Raw genomic sequence first — 20,619 nt, 5'->3', positions numbered from 1 at the left:
CAGTTAATATAAATATGCAGGTGGAAATGAGCAGAACGGGTCTCCTGTAAACAAGCCGTTATCACAGATACAGGGAAGCTGTTCACTGTGCAAATTATTCCAAGTTACATTCAAATAAATCTGTTCTGTGCTTTCCACGTTTCTCATTTTCCTTCTGTTAATTTGCAGTTTTACTCCACAACGCCATCCCCTTTGTTGGATTTGGCTTTCTGGATAATGCCATCATGATTGCAGCAGTAAGTATTTGAATCTCATTTTGCAGGAATTAGTCGCCTGTAAAGAAAAAAGAGTCTTATCTCTGCATTAAGGCTGTAATTTCCTTCTGTCTGCTCTTCCCGATGTGCTAACTCTGAGTCGGGATGAGCGTTTCACCTCTTTCTCTTTCATTCTCCAGGGAACTCAAATCGAACTTTCCATCGGAGTCACTCTGGGGATCTCCACCATGGCTGGTAAGAGCCGAGCAGCGATGAGTCGCGTAAACCTAAAATGACTTCGTTATCTTGTTGGCCTTCTTGAGCTCATTTCTAATGAATATTTTAATTGATTAATGTAGAAAGTTTTGATTGGATAACCAAGCAAAGCAACTTTCTGCTCCCATTTCTCATGCGTGAGATGATTCGTTTCTCCGTTTTACAGCAAATATGTGTTAATATATGTACATATGAATCCTCAAATCCTTGATTTATGAAACTCCACTGAGGAGCGTTCCCACTCGAATAGCCGGTAGAAGCTGCGAAGCTTTGATGGATGAGGAGGAGAGGAGGGTGTGGCCACATCAAAACCTTCACCTTCGATCAGAGTTGAGAGTTTTCTCTGTTTTCAGCCTCATGCAGTGAAAATCTGTCGATCTCAGCGAATCTTTTTATATCGTTCAGGGTCGTTCAGTGTGCACCTCAGCCTGGCCGTAGGGTCTCGCAGTACAGGGTGATACTTTAAAACTACAAATATCTAACTCCAGTAATTATCTTTATAGTAGTCTGAAACAGTAGATCGTAATCTTAATGTTCGCAGCGCCATAAAAAGAGGAAAAAGGAGGAGAGGAAGAAGCTCGTTAGCTGCTCCCAGCGTGGCTGTAAAAACGCCGCTGAAGCAGACGACAGATAAGACTGAGAAACTGTTTCTGCTGGGAACGTCTCTCAGCACATGATGCTGGTGCTTATCTCAGGTTATGGGAAATGAACTTTTAGCATTCGTAATAAAAAACAACCAAAGCCAAAGATGCTGAGAAACGTTTTTTTGTTTACCAGATAAAGTGAGATTTGAGATTGAATGTCAGGACAACATGTGGACTACAGAGTGGATCTTAAGTCAAAATATCACCACGAATTTAAGGCTGGTGTCCTGAAACTTCTCCATGTGCCTGCCTGCTGACATGAGTCAAATGGCTGCATTGCCACCTCAGCATGCAGTCAAGTCTTGCTAGTGACCTACTAATTGCAGCACGGACACTTGAAAGTTTCAGGACACCGGCCCTGGAGGGCTGGAGTTTGAGAGGCCTGGTGCAGAGTTTACAGAACTCCTTCCATTTCCTAAGTGAACACCTAAGTGAAAGTTACAGGATGCGCAGCTTCTTCCCGGTGATATCTAGCAAAGTTCAGGGCTTCAGTGAAGGAAAACAACTTGTATTTAGTCTGAAATGGGCAGCAGTCCACCCCCCTGTGCCACTGGCATTAAAGCAATAACAGAGCAGCCCAGCAGGAAAGTCATAAGTTGATGTAGTTCTAAACAAGGAGATAAAGGAAGCACAATCCTTCCAGAAAATCATCCTGTCACCAGGTTAGAGTCCCACATAAAATCCTCCCAGGTGTGATTGCTTTCACAGCACCTGCAGTGTTGGCTTCTCCATCAGGCTTCACCTGGAAGACGTTTTTATTGCTTGCGCAGCTCCCGCGCCGCCACCAGCGCTTACACTCGATTCTACAGAATTGTTGCCGCTTATTGCGACAGATCCCGCCGTCACCCCGTCTCCTGTTGCGGTTCTCAGTTTGGGTTTTTATTGCTCTGCGAAACCATAAAGGCACCCGAGCTCGCCTTCTCCCCCCTCTTCCCCGCGCGATTATTCAGTTTCCATGGATACCTGGCTCCATTTTCCTCTGCAAAGTGCAAATCGGAGGCTGAAGACGGGCTGTAGATCAATAGCTCTGCTGTGACGTCTCCATCCATCCAGGCTCTGACGCGTCCGCGTCATCGCTGTCCACCCTGCAGGGTTTATGTTAGATTTTGGGGGCTGGCACCTTTGACTCCCGTGTCTTCTCCCAGCTCTGGGTGAAACAAGGCCAGCTAGTTTCACCGTCTCACCTCCTCTTGGCCATCAAGGAGCTTCTCTTTGAGGGGAAGGTGTCCATCTGGACTTTCAGCTCCTGCAGGAACGTTCGTGCACGTTCAGCTTCAAGCTTCGTCTCTTTTTAATCCTCCAGATTCCCTGAAGGCAAAACAAACACGCTTTATAGTTTCAATGAACAAATGCATTTTCCTCCACGCTGCAGTCCACAGCGTTAATTATTCAGAGCTGTGGTGTACTGTCAGTGAGCTGGAGTTGTTGCAAAGCCGATTTTGCTGACAGTGAAACCATGAAAGCAGAAGACAAAGAAGCTGACGGGAGTCTTGGTCCTTTTCCAAAGGTGCTCTTTGATCCTCGAAAACTTTCACTCCTTCTCGCTCCTGCTGATTCCCCTGTTTCTGCTTTGATGTGTTGTTTGGACACTCGCTCTGCTTTTTCATCATTAGTGAGTCTGCAGAGATGTATGTGGGCCACTTGGCACTGCACACTTGTAGGTATATGCACTTATCTGTTCAGGGCGTGATGTGTGGGTGGGTTTCTAAAGGCTTCCTTAAAAAGGAGCTTGTTGTCGAGGGAAGCGTGCGTCCTCAGCATCAGGTAAATGTTTGTGCTGTTAGATTTGAACTTTAATCAGCTGTCAGTTTCCTGCAGGAGAAACAGATGCCTGAATATTTCCTGCAGCTCCTCTTGGGGGATGCTGTAGCACTCCCGGACCAGATGGGATGTAAAATCCCTGCATCGAGACTTTTCCCCGGAGTCTTTCTCAGGTGGAAGCGTCTGTAAAAGAGTTAAAAGGACACATCCGGGAAGATCTTCTTCACACTCCATCTCCCCCACACGCCGTGGGTGTAATTAGGATGTTTGGAGAAGCAAGCAGTGCGTTAGGATTTATGTAACATGCATTAAATACAGAAAAAGGAGGACGATGTCACAGATGGTGATCACGGTACTTTTTAATCTGTTATTTGGATGCTTTAGCTGTATTCAAATGTGGCTCAGATTCATCTTTACAATTAAATAAGTATGGGAGCTTACTTTAAATTAAATGATTAATGGGGAAATTAGGACATTTTATCATGATAAAAGTTTAATCAAAAAAAGTCCGGATAAAAGTCCGAGCATTAATCGAGAGTTTCATTATTGTGCAAAAATGCACTTTGTTCCAAAACTCATTGAAAAAAGAAAGAAGTCTGCTGAGTGTGGGAAACATCAGGCTGTTTACAGAAGATAAACAATCTCCTGCGTACTCACCGCGCTGCTTCCAAGCACCGGGCATCCGGTGTGAAATGTTGGTCAGATCAAACATGTGGATCAAAGTAATGAAGTTGATGAGCCGTGCGATGAAGATATGGGAAAAAGCTGTTGAAGAGAGGCGGCTGTCAGCGAGCAGCGGTGTGGCTTCATGCTGAGATGTGAAGTTTGAGGGTGAGGCTGGAGGAGTACAGAGAAGGAGCTTCACTGTGACGATGGTACTGCGTGAGGAGGTCAGAGTGGCGGAGACGTATGTGAGGGTGGTGCAGGACAGGTATGAGGACTAAGAGACGGTGGTGAGGTTTAACGTAGTGATGGACAGGCTGATGGATGAGGTCAGGCAGGAGTCTCTGTGGACTGTGTGCAGGTAACACTGATCTGTAGTGGTGAGGGATGCTGATGCTGGAGCTGCCAGGCAGGAGGAGAGGAAGACCTCACAGGAGCGTTTAGGCATTAGGAGAGAGAGCAGCCAATAGGAAAAGGAGAAACAGTCTCAGCAGACGTCCAGTTAATGCACTGCTGCTAAATCAGACCCAGTGTTTTATCAGCAGCACTGACATCATCAGTGAGAACGCCACTGCACTGGAACACATGAGTGATGGTTTCAGATGTACATGATTCATGACTCCTTATTCCATTCATCGTTTTCCATTTCCTGCATTTCTGATCGTCTTTGATATAAGAAATTACACTTTGCTTATTTCTCTGGTTTTTGAGCTGAATAAAGAATTTCAAAGTGTTTTAACGCCGTGAAAAGCAGAAGCAGAGTCTCAGCCTGACTTCTTGTCACACTTCCTGATGCGACTAAGACGAGTGCGACCTCGACTCACTTCCCTGTCGATGCACTTTTGGGTCCAGAAAAGATCAGATGAAGCTTTCACTGAATTGGGAAGTTTGTGCGTGTGTGTGTGTGTGTGTGTGTGTGTGTGTGTGTGTGTGTGTGTGTGTGTGCGTCCGTGTGTGTGCGTGCGTGCGTGCATGTACAGTGGGGCAAAAAAGTATTTAGTCAGCCACCGATTGTGCAAGTTCCCCCACTTAAAATGATGACAGAGGTCAGTAATTTGCACCAGAGGTACACTTCAACTGTGAGAGACAGAATGTGAAAAGAAAATCCATGAATCCACATGGTAGGATTTGTAAAGAATTTATTCGTAAATCAGGGTGGAAAATAAGTATTTGGTCACCTCGAACAAGGAAAATCTCTGGCTCTCACAGACCTGTAACGTCTTCTGTAAGAAGCTTTTCTGTCCCCCACTCGTTACCTGTATGAATGGCACCTGTTTGAACTCATCATCTGTATAAAAGACACCTGTCCACAGCCTCAAACAGTCAGACTCCAAACTCCGCCATGGCCAAGACCAAAGAGCTTTCGAAGGACACCAGGAAAAGTATTGTAGACCTGCACCAGACTGGGAAGAGTGAATCTACAATAGGCAAGCAGCTTGGTGTGAAAAAATCAACTGTGGGAGCAATCATCAGAAAATGGAAGACATACAAGACCACTGATAATCTCCCTCGATCTGGGGCTCCACGCAAGATCTCATCCCGTGGGGTCAAAATGATCATGAGAACGGTGAGCAAAGATCCCAGAACCACACGGGGGGACCTGGTGAATGACCTGCAGAGAGCTGGGACCAAAGTAACAAAGGTCACCATCAGTAACACACTACAACGGCAGGGAATCAAATCCCGCAGTGCCAGACGTGTTCCGCTGCTGAAGCCAGTGCATGTCCAGGCCCGTCTGAAGTTTGCCAGAGAGCACATGGATGATACAGCAGAGGATTGGGAGAATGTCATGTGGTCAGATGAAACCAAAGTAGAACTTTTTGGTATAAACTCAACTTGTCGTGTTTGGAGGAAGAAGAATACTGAGTTGCATCCCAAGAACACCATACCTACTGTGAAGCATGGGGGTGGAAACATCATGCTATGGGGCTGTTTTTCTGCCAAGGGGACAGGACGACTGATCCGTGTTAAGGACAGAATGAATGGGGCCATGTATCGTGAGATTTTGAGCCAAAACCTCCTTCCATCAGTGAGAACTTTGAAGATGAAACGAGGCTGGGTCTTCCAACATGACAATGATCCAAAACACACCGCCCGGGCAACAAAGGAGTGGCTCCGTAAGAAGCATTTGAAAGTCCTGGAGTGGCCTAGCCAGTCTCCAGACCTCAACCCCATAGAAAATCTGTGGCGGGAGTTGAAAGTCCGTGTTGCTCGGCGACAGCCCCAAAACATCACTGCTCTCGAGAAGATCTGCATGGAGGAATGGGCCAAAATACCAGCTACTGTGTGTGCAAACCTGGTAAAGACCTATAGTAAACGTTTGACCTCTGTTATTGCCAACAAAGGTTATGTTACAAAGTATTGAGTTGTATTTTTGTTATTGACCAAATACTTATTTTCCACCCTGATTTACCAATAAATTCTTTACAAATCCTACCATGTGGATTCATGGATTTTTTTTTCACATTCTGTCTCTCACAGTTGAAGTGTACCTCTGGTGCAAATTACTGACCTCTGTCATCATTTTAGGTGGGGGAACTTGCACAATCGCTGGCTGACTAAATACTTTTTTGCCCCACTGTATGTGTGCGAGTGTGTGTGTGTGTGCATGTGCGTGCATGTATGTGTGTGTGCGTCCGTGTGTGTGTGTGTGTGCATGTGTGTGTGTGTGTGTGCATGTGTGTGTGTGTGTGTGTGTGTGTGCATGTGCGTCCGTGTGTATGTGTGCATGTGCGTGCATGTATGTGTGAATGAGTGCTTGTGTGTGTGTGTGAGTGCACTGCACAGCCACTATCAACTCCAACATCATTGTGAAGTTTGCGGACGACACTACAGTGGTGGGTCTTATCACCAACAGTGATGAGACAGCTTACAGGGAGGAGGTCAGCGCCCTGACCCACTGGTGTCAAGACAACCATCTCACCCTCAACGTCGCAAAGACAAAGGAGTTGATAGCGGACTTCCGGAGGTGCAGAGAAGTACACACCCCCATCACCATCAACGGCGCTGCTGTGGAGAGAGTGAGCAGCTTCCGCTTCCTTGGAGTACATCTGGCTGAGGATCTTACGTGGTCAGTACACACAAACAAAACAGTGAAGAAGGCGCAGCAGCGCCTCTTCTTTCTCAGGAGACTGAAAAGATTCGGCATGAGCCCCCGCATCCTCAGGACCTTCTATCACTGTGCCATTGAGAGCATCCTCACTGGATGCATCACCAACTGGTATGGCAACAGCACCGCCTACAACCGCAAAGCTCTCCAGCGAGTAGTGCGGTGTTCTGAACGGATAATTGGAGGAGGCTTCTCTCCCTCCAGGACATCTACAGGAAGCGGTGCCTGAGGAAAGCGGGGAGGATCATCAAGGACTCCAGTCACCCCAGCCATAAACTGTTCAGACTACTTCCATCAGGAAGGAGGTTCTGCAGCATCCGGTCCCGTACCAGCAGACTGAGAGACAGCTTCTTCCATCAGGCCATCAGACTGCTGAACACGTCATAGACACCTCTGTGCTGTACCAATGTACCTGCACATGTGATGTGACTATAAAAGTGATTTGATTTGAGTGCGTGTGTGCATGTGTGCATGTGTGCACGTGCGTGTGTGCACGTGCGTGTGCGTGCATGTAAGTGTGCATGTGCGAGTGCACGCATGTATGTGTGCGAGTGTGCGTGCGTGTGTGTGTGCGCGTGTGCGTGCGTGCGTGTGTGTGTGCATGTGCATGTGCGTGTGTGCATGTGTGCATGTGTGCATGTGCGTGTGTGCGTGCGTGCATGTAAGTGTGCATGTGCGAGTGCATGCATGTATGTGTGTGTGCGTGTGCGTGCGTGCGTGCGTGTGTGTGTGTGTGTGCATGTGCGAGTGCATGCATGTATGTGTGCACGCACGCGTGCGTGTGCACGTGCATGTATGTGTGTGTGTGTGCATGTGAGTGCATTTATGTGTGCATGTGAGTGCATTTATGTGTGCGAGTGTGCATACGTGTGTGTGTGTGTGTGTGCGTGCGTGCATGTATGTGTGTGCGTGCGTGCATGTATGTGTGTGTGAGTGCATGTATGTGTGTGAGTGTGCGTGCATGTATGTGTGTGTGTGCATGTGCGTGCATGTATGTGTGCGAGTGTGTGTGTGTGTGTGTGTGTGTGTGTGTGTGTGTGTGTGTGTGCATGTACGTGCATGTGTGTGTGTGTGTACGTGCATGTGTGTGTGTGTGTGTAATGTGTCAGGCTTAAGTTGTGTTTGATGGACGTCAGCACAGCAGTGAGCAGATTTCCTTCAGAGATTTTGGCGCCTGGCCTCCCAGAGGAACTTGATGGTTATCAGATTTCTGATTCAGTCTGAATAAACCTCGTGTTTCTGTGAGAGTCTCAGGAGGAGTTTGGTTTTTCTGAAACTATAAAGCTTCTTAAAGTCTGTTAAAGTTCTGGGAATGAGAAGATGACTTAGGAGCGTCTGAAAGAGATCGATACTGTTCACAGAAATCACAAATGACGCCGTTATTTTCATAATTAGATATTAAGATCTGCATAAATCAAATCATTGAGTTTCACAAATCCTCAGCATTTCTTTTCTGTGTGTCTGATGCATTTGTGTCTGTCACTGTGCTCGCTGTTGTTCTTTGTGAGAGCAGCAGAAACCAAAGTGTGTGCCTCTTTGTGTTTGCAGCGGCGGCTCTGGGGAACCTGGTTTCAGATCTGGCGGGGCTCGGGTAAGCAGCATCTTTATAAACGGCCTCTGAGGCTTTTCGGTTTATTCTGGGCGAACTGTGTGAAGTCTGTTTAAAGCAAGTTAGAACTGCTCAAAGATTTCAATCAATGACGTGAAGTTTGTCCTGTTGTGTTTCTGTTTTTGTAGTTTGGTGATTTTTCTGTGTTAAATACCTTTTATTTTCTTATTTATCTGTAGTAAAAGGTTTACACTGTAACTAAAGTCTGACATCATCTTTGAAAGGACGGTTTTGTGTTGAAGAAGGTGTGCAGTCAGCAGATGTCTTCACACAGGAGATGTGAAGCTTCTCTGTGTTTCAGTTTTAATCAGTCTGAATGAAAAACAGATTTTTAGCTGTTGATCTGATCTGGTTTAGTTTTAATCGTTACTCCGGCACTAAAACATCCAAAAATACACACATGTTATGAGCTCTTCCTGTTTTCCGGGTTTGAAAATGAAACTGTTGAGTGTGTGTGTGTGTATATATAGTGTTTATGTTAACAGGATCTTCACTTCAGAGGCTCAAACTTTGCTGTTCGGCCTTTTTAATTGCGCTAACAGTTGTGCAGAAGAAGGCTAGCCTTATCCCGAGTGTGTAGTTCAGCACAAATGTCGAGGCAGAATCACCTGGATGAGTGATGAAACATTTCTCCCACTGAAAACGCTGAAGCCACATGAACAGAACAAACTGTCTGGGATTTCCTATTCCTATTACTGTGACCTCTGACCCCTGTAAGCCTCAGCTGAGCTGGGATGTGAGCTGGCTGCACGCTCCCTTTGGTTGGTTGAGCAGTTATGGAAGTTTTTACTTGGTTTGAATAACGTCTGGAAGAAGACAAAGCTGCTAAACCAGCATCCAAAGCATGCAAAGCGTTGGCACTGAATGCTGGCAAACTTGATCTGCATCGGCCCGTTTCGCAGATTTCAGTTTCTGCAGGAATTATCGCAGACGTCTCCACAGCTGATGTCCCCAAAACTGGGCAACTCGCACATGAAGGACATGGATGGAAAACCACGAGCACGTGTTTTATTTTTGGGTGAAGTGATGTCACTAAATGCCTGTGCAGCGATTAACACACATTTGTTGTCTGTGTGAAGTCTTGCAGGTTATGTGGAGGTTCTGGCCTCCAAACTGGGGATGCAGGTTCCAGATCTGACGCCCAAGCAGGTGGACATGTGGCAGACCAGGCTCAGCTCTCACATGGTGAGGTTTTTCCTTTGGGTCTTATTTTTAAATCCTCTTCATGTTCTTATTCGTAGTGGCAACAAAAGAGGGATAATGGGAAGGAAGAGGAAGCAGGAGTTCATGCTTCTTTATCTCAGAGCAAGCAGGGCGCTCCACTTTTCCAGGTTATTAAATAAAGTGTTGATTATAATCAGCTGCACTTATCACAACAGATAATGTTCAAAGGGGCGAAAATGCAGGAAGTTTGTGGTGGAGCCACATGAGTGTTTAAAATAAGGAAACAGAGTTTATTCGTATCAAACAGATCCTGTCAGAGGTGTGTAAGAGCATGAAAGGGAAGCTAAAACTACCACCTCATGAATAATCCATGTATCCTGAGATAAGAGCATCGCTGCCCAGACTTTCCGAAGCTAGTTTCACCTCTGCACACCCGACTGTTTGAGGATAACAGATTCTGATGATTTCTCCTTCGCCTCCTGCTGCAGGGTAAGGCCATCGGCGTGTCCATCGGCTGTATTTTGGGGATGTTCCCGCTGTTTTTCCTAGGCGACGACGACGAGAAGGAGGACGGCGACGCGCCATCAGGCTCCTCCTAACACGCCACTACATCTTCATAACACTGCTGATGTCACAGCTCTAAGAAAAGAAAAAAAAAGTATTTACAGTCGGACGTTTCTCTGTCATCCTGCTCGGGCGGCGTACAGTTTGAGGGAACGTAATTGGCCGCTGACCGCGACCAGAGTTATTTTTACACCGTCGGCTCCAAGAAAGCGGCGTCTGTTGGTTCAGCGGGAGGTTCAAGCTGCGATTCTCATCGATTCTTCATATCAGTCCCATTCCCAGTGTTCTGGGCGCAAAAGCAGAGAGGAAACGGCCGCATAGTTGTTATAATCTTTATGGCTGCAGAGTCCCTGCACGCACATTTTCAGAGTAATTTATTTGCCAAAAAAGAGGAAAAGCACACAATAAATGCCAATAACGTCCACTCGTGACCCCCTGAAAGCCTGCTAGGAGTAACTAGGAGACATAATCCAGGTGATGGGTCACAGTGACGGGTTTCTGCCTGTGCAGAAAGTGTTCTAATAGTCACTGAACCACATCTGTATGGATGTATTGGGACTCATCACTAAAGGAGAAAGCATTAAATATGATTTACTGAAAGCAAAAAGATCCTTATTGATAATTCAGGCTGATTTAAAATCACGATAATGTGAAAAATCTGATGTTGTTGCAGCCCCAGTGTGGATGTGGCTCAGACTGTAAAAGCACGTCTTTGTGACACATCATCTGAAATGAGAATCTGCTCCGCCTCTGTTGAGCAGCACAAATAGAAAACTGGGTTTAATTTAGCAGCTATTCCGCTTTAATCCCACATATCAGTTTATGAATATCCAAAAATCTCTTGCTGATGTTAGCGGTTGGTCATACCTGACCAGGTGAGGCTGCAGATCTCAGTGCACTGCTCGTTGCCAGCATGACTTTATCAATGTTTGTAGTAAAAACTTGTTTAGCTGATCTAGGTCACTGCAGGTGGGCAGCAGGTAGCCGATCGGTGCAGTGCGTGAATTTGCACCGTTAATCAAAACGTTTTAAACATTCAGTTTCATGGCTTATCGAAGGTTTGTCGCTTTGTGCTCCAACCGCATGTTTTCCAACTATTCCAGCACCACAAACGTCCACAATAATGGATTCACTCCTGGACTCTGTTCCCGCTGTCACATCACCAGCTCAGCTCTCCGTGCAGTGTGAAGCTAAAGCGCCCAAATCTGCGAGGAGACCACACGGAAGCTGGGAACAAGTGGAAATTCACAAAGGGATACGAAGTAAAGCTGCAGGAGCAGTTTCAATGGTTTTGCTGCACGCGGTGTTTTGACGCCACATTTCCTTTCACAGTTTCAGCAGTCAGAGGTTGCTTAGCATAAAAAAGGGATCCTGGAGTCTCACGCTGTGATGTGTCCTAATTTTAACCTGATAAAAAGGGAGATGCGGTGCTGGCGGAGACCCTGGAGAGAGAGGCCTGTGCAAAACGAACATACGCGTAACCTTGGTGCTGATTTCGCTGCTTGGCATTTAATCCAGTAGTTTTTTCCCCCCGTATCAGTATGTTAGTCGAGTTCCCAGAAATTCACATGTTCGGCTTTCCTCTCTGCGACTCGATCCCAGGGGCTGATGGGAAGAATCGATGCTTCTCTGGTGGAACAAAACTTTGATTTCCCTCCCACAGACGGCTCGTGTAAATCCGCCCGGGCAGCTCGGAGGATGGGAAACCCTCTGCAGTCTCAGCACCGCCGGTGTGGTTTATTCTTCCCAGACATCGGCGCTGTAGCAGCGACGAGTGTTTCCCATCCCGACAGCAGAAACACGGACGCGACTGTTTCAGACACTAGCTCACGTTTCGTTTTGATCTCTGATTAATTGGAGGAACAAAAAAAAGAAAAAAGCACAAATTTTTAAATTTTCTCTTCAGCAGACACTTTATACATTTACAGACTTCATCTCCAAAAACACTATTTATTCATGGGTCAAAGCAACAAGTGTTTTGTCACGACTTGCTCTGGAAGCGAGCGGACTTCCCCGTCGAGTCGCCGCCATCCTGCAAATCTGAAAACGTGTCATCTGCTACCTCGAGGAATGATTTCTGTGTTTGCATGAACTTGTGTAGCTCTGTAATCTCGTCAGATGGTTTTTATGAGTGCTTAGAGATGTAGGAGACGTTCAGTGGCAGCGCACACTCGGGAAACTGAAGTTTCTATTTTCAGCTCTGGGCTCCGTTCTGAGCTTTCCAAGGTCGCTCTGTATCTGTTTGTTTTACTTTCTCCACCATCTTTTCCTTCGTTCTCTCACACGGTCGCTTCACTCGCATCCAGGTTTTCCTTCTTTTTGTTAGCTTTTGTTTGATGACTTGAAGCTGCAGATGGTGCCTGAGAAGGTGCGATTCAAAGTCAGAGAAGTGGCTCAGACTTTGTCACCATTAAACACTCCAGCTGTCGACAGACCTCTAAGGTGCTTCTTATAACGACGCTGAACCCACGTCAGGCGTTTCCTCCTCTTCATCCTCAGACGCCCGCGCCCCCAGCTTCCTGTCTCAGTGTTTTGTTTGCTGCTTGATTTGGGCTTCCACAGTGACTCTTTTCTTATTGATCAGCAGCTTCATCATTTTTAGATTTAACAAACTGTCAGAAATCATCTTATTATTCCAGGAGCTGCTGAGACTTACTTGGATAATTCAGATTCTCACATTTTAGAGGCAAAAATCAGATTGTTTTTGTTTCTAATAGGTGAAAATGTCTTTGCCAGCTGCTTAAAACACACAGTGAGTATTTTCAGGCTGTTAGATGTTTAGAAGGACTTCTCTTCCTCCTGCAGTCTTCTATCAGCTCATTCTACATCAGACATCTTTCCCTACGAGGTGCTCGACCTGTCACCCTGTGACAGCTGGGATAGGCTCCACCCCTCTGTTCTCTGCTGGGCTTTGATGTCTGATCAGTGCAATAATGTGCAGTTTTTGTTCAATATGTTTTGTGCAATCCAAAGCAAACTGATGGATAATTAGAGAACGTTGGCTGCGGTGTGGTTCAGCAGTTGCGAGATGAAGGTTGATCCAGGTCGATCATCACAGCATCATTATCTTGTTTTTATCAGCCTTACATTCTTCAGACGTCCTCCCGCCATCACAAGTTTCCTGATAAAAACTGTGATGTGTGGTTTTGAGTCCTGCTGTTTTTCTAGCAGATTATGAAATGTTTGTCTTCAGAGGGACGGAGACGCTTTAAGCACGAATCCCAACGCATCCTCTGAATTAAAGGAATTAAGAGCTGTGAGCTCAGACAGAAATGTTTGCACGGTGTTTTAATGAGGGTTTGGACTCGACTGCAGGAGACATTCAAGTTTGTCGTTGGATTAACTGTAAAAGCCTCGAGGGAAGTGAGCTCTTTGTCTGCCCGTCTCATTAGGACAGATTAGTTAAGTCTGAGTCTGTGTGAACCTGGTAAAACTGAGGATGCTTCAGAACTCGTTTGCTTTCTCATGTTTGTGTTTATTTTACACGAGGAAAAGATTTTAATCAAACTTTTTGTTTGTTTTGCTTTTTTAAGATGATATTTTCCTTCATTTAATTGTGTGAAGTCATCCTTTGAAGCCTATAAACAAGAAGTTTGTCATGTAAGGCTGTCGGGTAAAGGAATGCCGTGCTGTGCTGCCATCTGGTGGACAGTCTGGAACAGCCGCTGCGCACTGATGCATGTACAGTATGTACCGAACAACCTGGACTGTTGAAGGATGATGTGTGGATGTATTTTGCAACATTATGTGCAATTAAAACAAAAGTAAATGAATACGAGTGTTTGCTTGTGGCTCTGCAGGTGATGCTTCACTGACCTCTCGTTCATTCATTCATTGGGGACTCCAGGCTGAGCACGCTGCTGCGAGCAGGACTGAGCTCACGTTCAGTGTTTAAAGGTCCTGAAAACAGCACGTTCATTTGAATCATGAGCTCAGACTGTAAAGCAAAGATGGATGTAGCCACTGTGAGGTCACTTTTAGCCCTTTTCCCACTCGTACCTGCTTACACAGCTCGACTGCGTTTCGCTCCCCATTACAATCGAGGACCACCTAATGTGCGTGGGGTCGTTACAGCATCGCTCTAGTCCAATCGCGTCATTTGTATGCGTGTCTCAAAACCTGCCGAGCGACATCACTGACTGGTCATGAGGTCTGCTGAGGTCGAACACTCAGCTTGGTGTTTTGAAGCAGACATGAGTATGACTGAGGATCTCTGCACACTCGCTGGATAAAGACTCATCACATCACTGATTACCATCTTGGTTTATCCTTATTCTTCCGCGCTCTGGACTGCAGGTTTCTCATGAGCAGGTTCCTGGTTCAAACCCCGCCTGGAGTTTGCATGTTCACCCAGAGGAGAGATGCAGGTAAAGTGTACAGACCGAAGCATTTGCTTGAATCTATGGTTAAATATGTAGTGTGAAGCACTTTGAGTGTATATTTGTTTTATTCCTTTAAAACATTTCTGGTTTAATCCTAAGAAAATCTTGTAAACTCTCACCTGAACCCAAAACTCACTTTGTAAACTGTGCTGTGATTGCAGCCATTCCCCAGCTCTCTGTGAATGGTTCTCATGGCCATTGATCAGTGGTTGTTGATCAATGGTCATGAGAAGGAACTGAGGAACTGACCTCCCGGCCCATTGTTCCCTCACTGGGCTGGTTTCAGTCATTATGCAAATGTGCTGTTTATAAGAAAACCTGCAGTCAGCTGAGACTGAAGGAGGCAGTTGGATGATGACGAAACGTTTCTACATCCAGATGAACAGAATCAACTTTTTGGAGATTTACTTTGTAAACATATCTTTAAATAATCATAATGGTGAAATGTTGTCATTTTATGTCTTTATTTATAAGAACAAAAGAGTAAAACCCTAAAATAACTTCCTTATATTTCAAAGAACTTGATTTAAATCTCACCAGAACAAATAAAATCTGTCGATCGACTCGTAGACGGAAGCCTGCACGTCTTTAATTCATATCAGACGTTTCCCAGCGCGTCCTCGTCCTCCTGCTTCCTCTGGTTAAATCATTTTATCAGAATAAGAAACCTGATTTTCGTAATATCGGATGCTGATTCATTTACAAAATAAACGATGAAAATCGTGATTTGGAGCATCAACAACCTCGAATGAATAAATAGACTCAATTATTTGTCAGTACTTGATAAGTTTATTAAGGGACAATCAAAACGTCTTGCATGAAAAAGTAGGACCAAAGATAACCAATCGTTTATCTTAAGCCCAAGCTCACAGTCAAACTAAAGGTTTCCTACTTTAGCCTCATGAAGTTAAATAGAAACAAAAAACGATAAAAGCAAAGCGCAGGTTTCCCTCGTCATCAGGTGCACATCGAACGTACGATTTTATTTTACAGCCAAGATCCAACAAAAAACCGGTTTACATAGAAAAAGATGATTAATATTCAGGAACATGAAGCAGAATTTACAGAATTACAAAAGTAGTAAAAAAAATTAAATAAAAAAGGTTTTTTACTTCTAGCACCACAGGCAGGAGTGAGTTCGTCACAGCGCTGGAAAGGTCTGTAGCTGCTGCAGATTTAGGATTTTAATAAAACCTGTTTGTTTCCTCACGGTTTTAAAAAACAGCTGAAATGAGATGGAGAAAAGCTGCTGTTCTTACAGGAGCCATGCTGAGTTCAAGGCTAGTGGGAAATTTGTCAGTAAAAAGTTACATTCATGTGCCGTTACTTTTATTAAAATCAATAAAAATTAAACCTCACTTGTACATCGGCTTAAAGTGATTATTATAGTGAGTGAGTGATGTTAGCGAAGCTGTTGATCTCAACCTCATCGCTGAATTTTTAACGGATTTAGTTTTTGACATTTCACTACGAAGGCGTAGCGGATAATAACTTTTATAAATCAGAACTGGAGCAGACTTTTTACCTGACACACTGTACGCGGTTGTTTTTGTAAGTCTAATTTAAAGTCTTTTTATTAATAAGAGCTGCAGTTTGCCTTAAAATCCGCCTTTTATTTACCATCGTAAGAGCAACTGGGGAAGTAAAGGACTGCTGTCCCAAAGTTTAGGCCTCAATCTGTGATTTATAAAATGCATTTTTCACTCTGGCTCCTCCCTCTTTAAGATACCTTTAAGCCAGCTTTCTGCTGATTGGATGGGTCCAGCAAACAGAAGGCTCAACGGCAGGTGGGTGGGGCTTAAACGTGGTGAGGGGTCTCTCTCAGTGCCTGAAAGATCTGAGAGCATAAAAAGCCGACATGAACAAACACTGACTTCATATCTGAATCTGTGGCCACGTTTACAATGAGAATCCACCACAGTACGTGTACATCTGACAGAATAAATCATAATACTTCAAACTTACAAGAAAGATATTTGAAATATTTTTAAATAGGCTTTTTGTTGTTGTGCAATAAATGATAACTGACTAAAAATGCATTTTTTGTAAAACGTGCACCCGAGACTATGGTGATAATTAATCTAAGGGCCAAAATTCTAATTCTGATACTTTCCATAAAATAAAGTGGCTGCATCAAAATCTGTTGAGGAAATGCACGAGGGAAACCTCATAGTTATAGGAGAGCACCTGAAGGAGGAGTATCATACAAAGAAATCAAACCCAGAGCTTCTTTAAGCGTATACGGTAAGACATTAGGCAACTCATCTGAAAATGAAAGGCTGAAGTTTAAAGGGTTAAACGGACACACTGACAGCTGCTGTGTTTACAGCTCGGGGACAAGAGTGGCGTCTCAACACACTGAGGACCGGGTCGCTGGCTTTTCATCTAACTTGGTTTTTCTAACCCGGTGCGCTCTGAATGTGTGACACATTTAAACGAATCATTTTCCAGCTTTGACGGGAATTCTAACGCTCCTCTGATCCTCAGTGTGTGTCGGCCTCACTCGGATCATCGATGACAAACATCTACAGAGTCTTCAAACACTCAGCTTCATACGCTTGTTATCGCGTCAGCCACACACGACTGGATTTGTAAACCTGCACAGGAGAATGAGCCTGGATTTTTTTTAAAAACGAAGCCGGCTTCGGTCGTCGTACAGGGCGTCAAACAACCGTCACACACAGCAGGAAACGTTTCTGCATCCTGCAGGAATCTACACTGCATCCTGGTCCAGAAGAGTTGGATCAACAGAGGAGAGAAGCAGGCTAATAAATCATTATGCTCAGCTAAACAAAGCAAACGAAAGACGACATGCATATTAAATATAGTCTCGTTAATAGGTTTTATATGCTCAACAGGTCAAACGAAAAAGATGGGAATATTTAAATTAATAAATGCTTAAAGCACGTAATAATTATGTGGTGACTACATATTAGCAGTGCTATTTGGTAGAAATGGGAGTTTTAGTGTATTTCAGCTTGCTGACAGCTAAAATCTGACATGTATTAACAAGCTAGTACAGTTAAAGTATACATACGTACTGGACTTATATTCATATTAGTATGCAGCAGGGTCTGATTGTGTGCAGCTAAGAGGATCTCCTGGTGGGTCACGTCGGCCTCGTGTGGTGTCACTGTGGAGGTCCACAGGCAGCTGAGGCTCAGTGTTTTTAAAAACATCAATTAGAGCTTTGTTCTCACCAATCATTGACAGCTGTTGGTTATTTTTAATGGCATCTCTAAATTTGATGGGATGAGCTCGTGCAGTCGTGCACTAGCATCAGATCTTAATTTTTGTAAAATACGATGAGGCACGACAGGACTACTCGTAGAATCACTTTTCTAAGTGATGATATATCAAAGCTCAAATAGAAGTGGGCGTTAATAATAATTTGACTTTACTTTTGTTCATTTTTTTTCGAGCAGTCTCTGAACTGGAGACAATTTCAGGACCAAGATGAATAAGACGTGAACGGCACTCTGTGGATCAGCGTGTGAAGGATTTGACTTCATAGCTGTATAAAGTGTTGGACCTCCAACATGGTTACCACAGCGTGTCCCGCACCACCTGAAACACCTCCACACACTGAACAGTTGGTGTTTTTAGGCTAGTAAGTAACAGTTTGGGACTAAAAACAAGCTAAACTCCAAACCAGCGTGTTGTGCATCTCCTCTCTTTAGAGATTTTTATACATGACACCGTTTATACTTGTAGGCAGAATACTGGGGGGGTCGACCGACCACGTTCAGCCTTCCAAAGTGACTGTGTTCAACCGTCTTGCTCTTTCAGGGCAGTCATTTGGCATTTTTGGGAAGTCGGCTATCCTTAGACTTGTACACATTTCTGGCTTACACACAATTTAATATGTGCACACTGCACATTTCAGTATTTAGTAAAAAGTGCTAACTACGACTGAGTTATACAACATAGACCAGATTTTCTGCGTTTTAGATATTAAGCATTAAACATCAGATCACAGGCCAATAATTTAAGCACTGACCGAGCAGTAACTTCACTAAAATAACATCCACAACTGTTTAAATCTGTGCCTCCTAAATCAGCACACTTCTATTACACCAGACCAATACACAAATCCACATGATTGTATTTACTACAGATACGCAGTAGCACAGGAGGAAACTGTGGTAGCCTCTGTTACTGCACTGCTATGGACTTGGAGTGTTGGCTGACGCACGCTGTGGCCATGCTGCGTTGCTAATGGTGTTTCTGTATTTTTGTGCATTTTTAAATTGCTCAAATTTCACAAAGTGCTTTTGACAAGCACAGAATCGCAGTGAGAGGAAATGAACCTCCAACGGCACCTTGCAGTATTGTTTTCAGCTTAGAAATTCAGAGCCGGGACGTTGTTTGGACAGCAGCCTTAACCTCGAGTTGTTCCATCCAGAGTTCCTGATCCTCTCCTGCTGCCGGGGTTTTCTTATTCGGTTTAAGAGGCAAAAGGATCATTTATACTGAGGCAAACTGAATACATGCAGGTCAGTCTACTGTAACAACAGAAAATCCTTAGTTGCGAATGGTTACACGCCACTCTTCAATACGCTGCCCTACATATACAAATCCTCTTTCAGGTGGTGTCCAAGTACAACTCTCTGTCAAACACCATACTCATGTTTGTACATAAAGAAAATCCAGCATTAAATATGTAAGTCGTATTCAGCACACAGGCTTTTGGCACCTTTAGTGGAAATGGGAGACTACGAGGGTGTAAAACATACAAACACATCAAAATAGAAATATGTACATACAAATAATGATTTGATCTTTCGAAAATATTCCATCACTCCTCCCAGCTCAGCGTCGTCTGTCTGAGAAGTGTTCTCTTCTTCTACCTTCACTTCTCCCCAACATTAGGATTTCATTTCATTTAAGCCTCTTTTTTCCTGCTACAAGGTCGACCTTGTCCAGGCGTCTCTCGGTCGTCAGGATGATCCCGTCTCCCTCGCTCTGTTATCGAAGTTGCCCTGAGGAAACGATCTCGGATCAGAGTTCCTGGCTCGGCCTCGCGCAGGAACTAGAACTGATTTTAAAGGGAGATGTGCTTAACAAGTCCAGTCAACACTTTGTGGAAAGTTTACTTAAAATTTCTCCTTGTGCACCTGTGCAGGTGAGGCTGGAGGCGATCCCAGCTGACAATGGACTCGGTCTTTGTTTGATTTAAATGCAAATATTATTACTCTTTGGCCAAACTGTGAAAATGCACATTTTTTTGTAATCACTGCTAAAAGACAAGATTTCTAAAATGATCCTCAATCAGAGTCTCTGGGCAACTTCCTCCTGTTACTGGCATCCATTTGATGTCATAGCGATTTGCTTTTACTTAGCATTAACCATTTTGTGTCCCTTCCAACAGTATTTTCAGCCAGGGACACAAAATGGCTCATGTCAAACCAACCTTTGCAGTCTCAGTGAATCATTGGTGCTGATCGGTCGTTGGTTGTCGTCTTCTTGAGCTTGACGCCTCGTCGGATGGCCACCAGAAAGTCCTCCACCTCAGCGTATTCTGTTTCCTCCAAGAGCTCTGGGAGGGGTCGACGCTCCCACTCTGATGACCGACCGCTGGGCTGTGGAGGTGGGGTTGGAGGATCCGATCCCTTGCCCATGTGCTGGATCTCCCAAGGGACAGACTTTGGTGACAATGACCCGTTGCTGCCTGGTGACAGAGGAGTGGTGGCCGGGCTTAGCGGGGTCCGCGGGGTGTTGCCGTCTTCTGACGCTGCTTTGCTGGGGAATCCAGGGTGTTCAGGCACAGTGGGAGTCTTAACTGGGATCATGGGGGGCTTGATGGGGATGGGGCCCAGGTTGAGGCCCCCGGATGGTCGTCGCAAGTTGGGTTTGGAGGACGGTGTCCGTCTGATAGTAGCAACCCCCGGGGTGATTACAGCAGAGGGGTTGGAAGGCAGGCCAGCAGTGGAAGCAGGGCGTTTAGACTGAAACATGCGGCGGTAGGACTGGGTGATGTCGCTGTTCCTCGGGATGGTGGAGGATTTATCAAAGTCTGAGGACTGCTGCTCCACCTCCTGATCTGCTCCCACAGAGTAGTAGTCACAGTCCGATACTACAGAGACCAGGAGGGGGGAGAATTTAGCACGATAACAGAATTTGTTTGAATAGAGCAGAGTCAGCTGATGATCTCAAGCATTCCCCAGATATTATATAATTAAAGTCTTTTTAATTCACGTTAACTTTAATTAGATTTTTTCTGTTTAGAGTTTAGATCAGAGCGAGATTTGAG

The 20,619-nt window shown here is 44.9% G+C and overlaps 2 protein-coding genes across 6 annotated transcripts in view; one reads left to right on the top strand and one right to left on the bottom strand.

The window, feature by feature from the left end:
* The window catches only part of tmem65 (transmembrane protein 65), a 43,572-nt gene extending 29,206 nt beyond the window's left edge, over positions 1–14,366 (top strand). The window contains exons 3-7 of the mRNA XM_085262707.1: positions 169–236; positions 395–449; positions 8,196–8,238; positions 9,336–9,441; positions 9,909–14,366. Of these exons, the coding sequence (XP_085118833.1) occupies positions 169–236; positions 395–449; positions 8,196–8,238; positions 9,336–9,441; positions 9,909–10,019 (383 nt within the window). The 3' untranslated portion in view covers positions 10,020–14,366. The remainder of the gene's footprint in view (positions 1–168; positions 237–394; positions 450–8,195; positions 8,239–9,335; positions 9,442–9,908) is intronic.
* Positions 14,367–15,132: 766 nt separating this feature from the next.
* LOC146548534 (protein MTSS 1-like) overlaps positions 15,133–20,619 on the bottom strand; it is a 68,684-nt gene continuing 63,197 nt past the window's right edge. For all 5 annotated transcript variants that reach the window (XM_085262699.1, XM_085262696.1, XM_085262694.1 and 2 more), the window contains one exon: positions 15,133–20,442. In XM_085262699.1, the coding sequence (XP_085118825.1) occupies positions 19,790–20,442 (653 nt within the window). In that variant the 3' untranslated portion in view covers positions 15,133–19,789. The remainder of the gene's footprint in view (positions 20,443–20,619) is intronic.

The sequence above is a fragment of the Mchenga conophoros genome, linkage group LG22 (assembly GCF_057382185.1).
Source record: "Mchenga conophoros isolate Kocher_MC1m ecotype Shallow Benthic linkage group LG22, M_conophoros_male_GT1.1, whole genome shotgun sequence".
NCBI lineage: Eukaryota > Metazoa > Chordata > Actinopteri > Cichliformes > Cichlidae > Mchenga > Mchenga conophoros.
The sequence above is the reverse complement of the archived record's forward strand: the minus strand, read 5'-3'. Positions and strand labels throughout refer to the sequence as shown.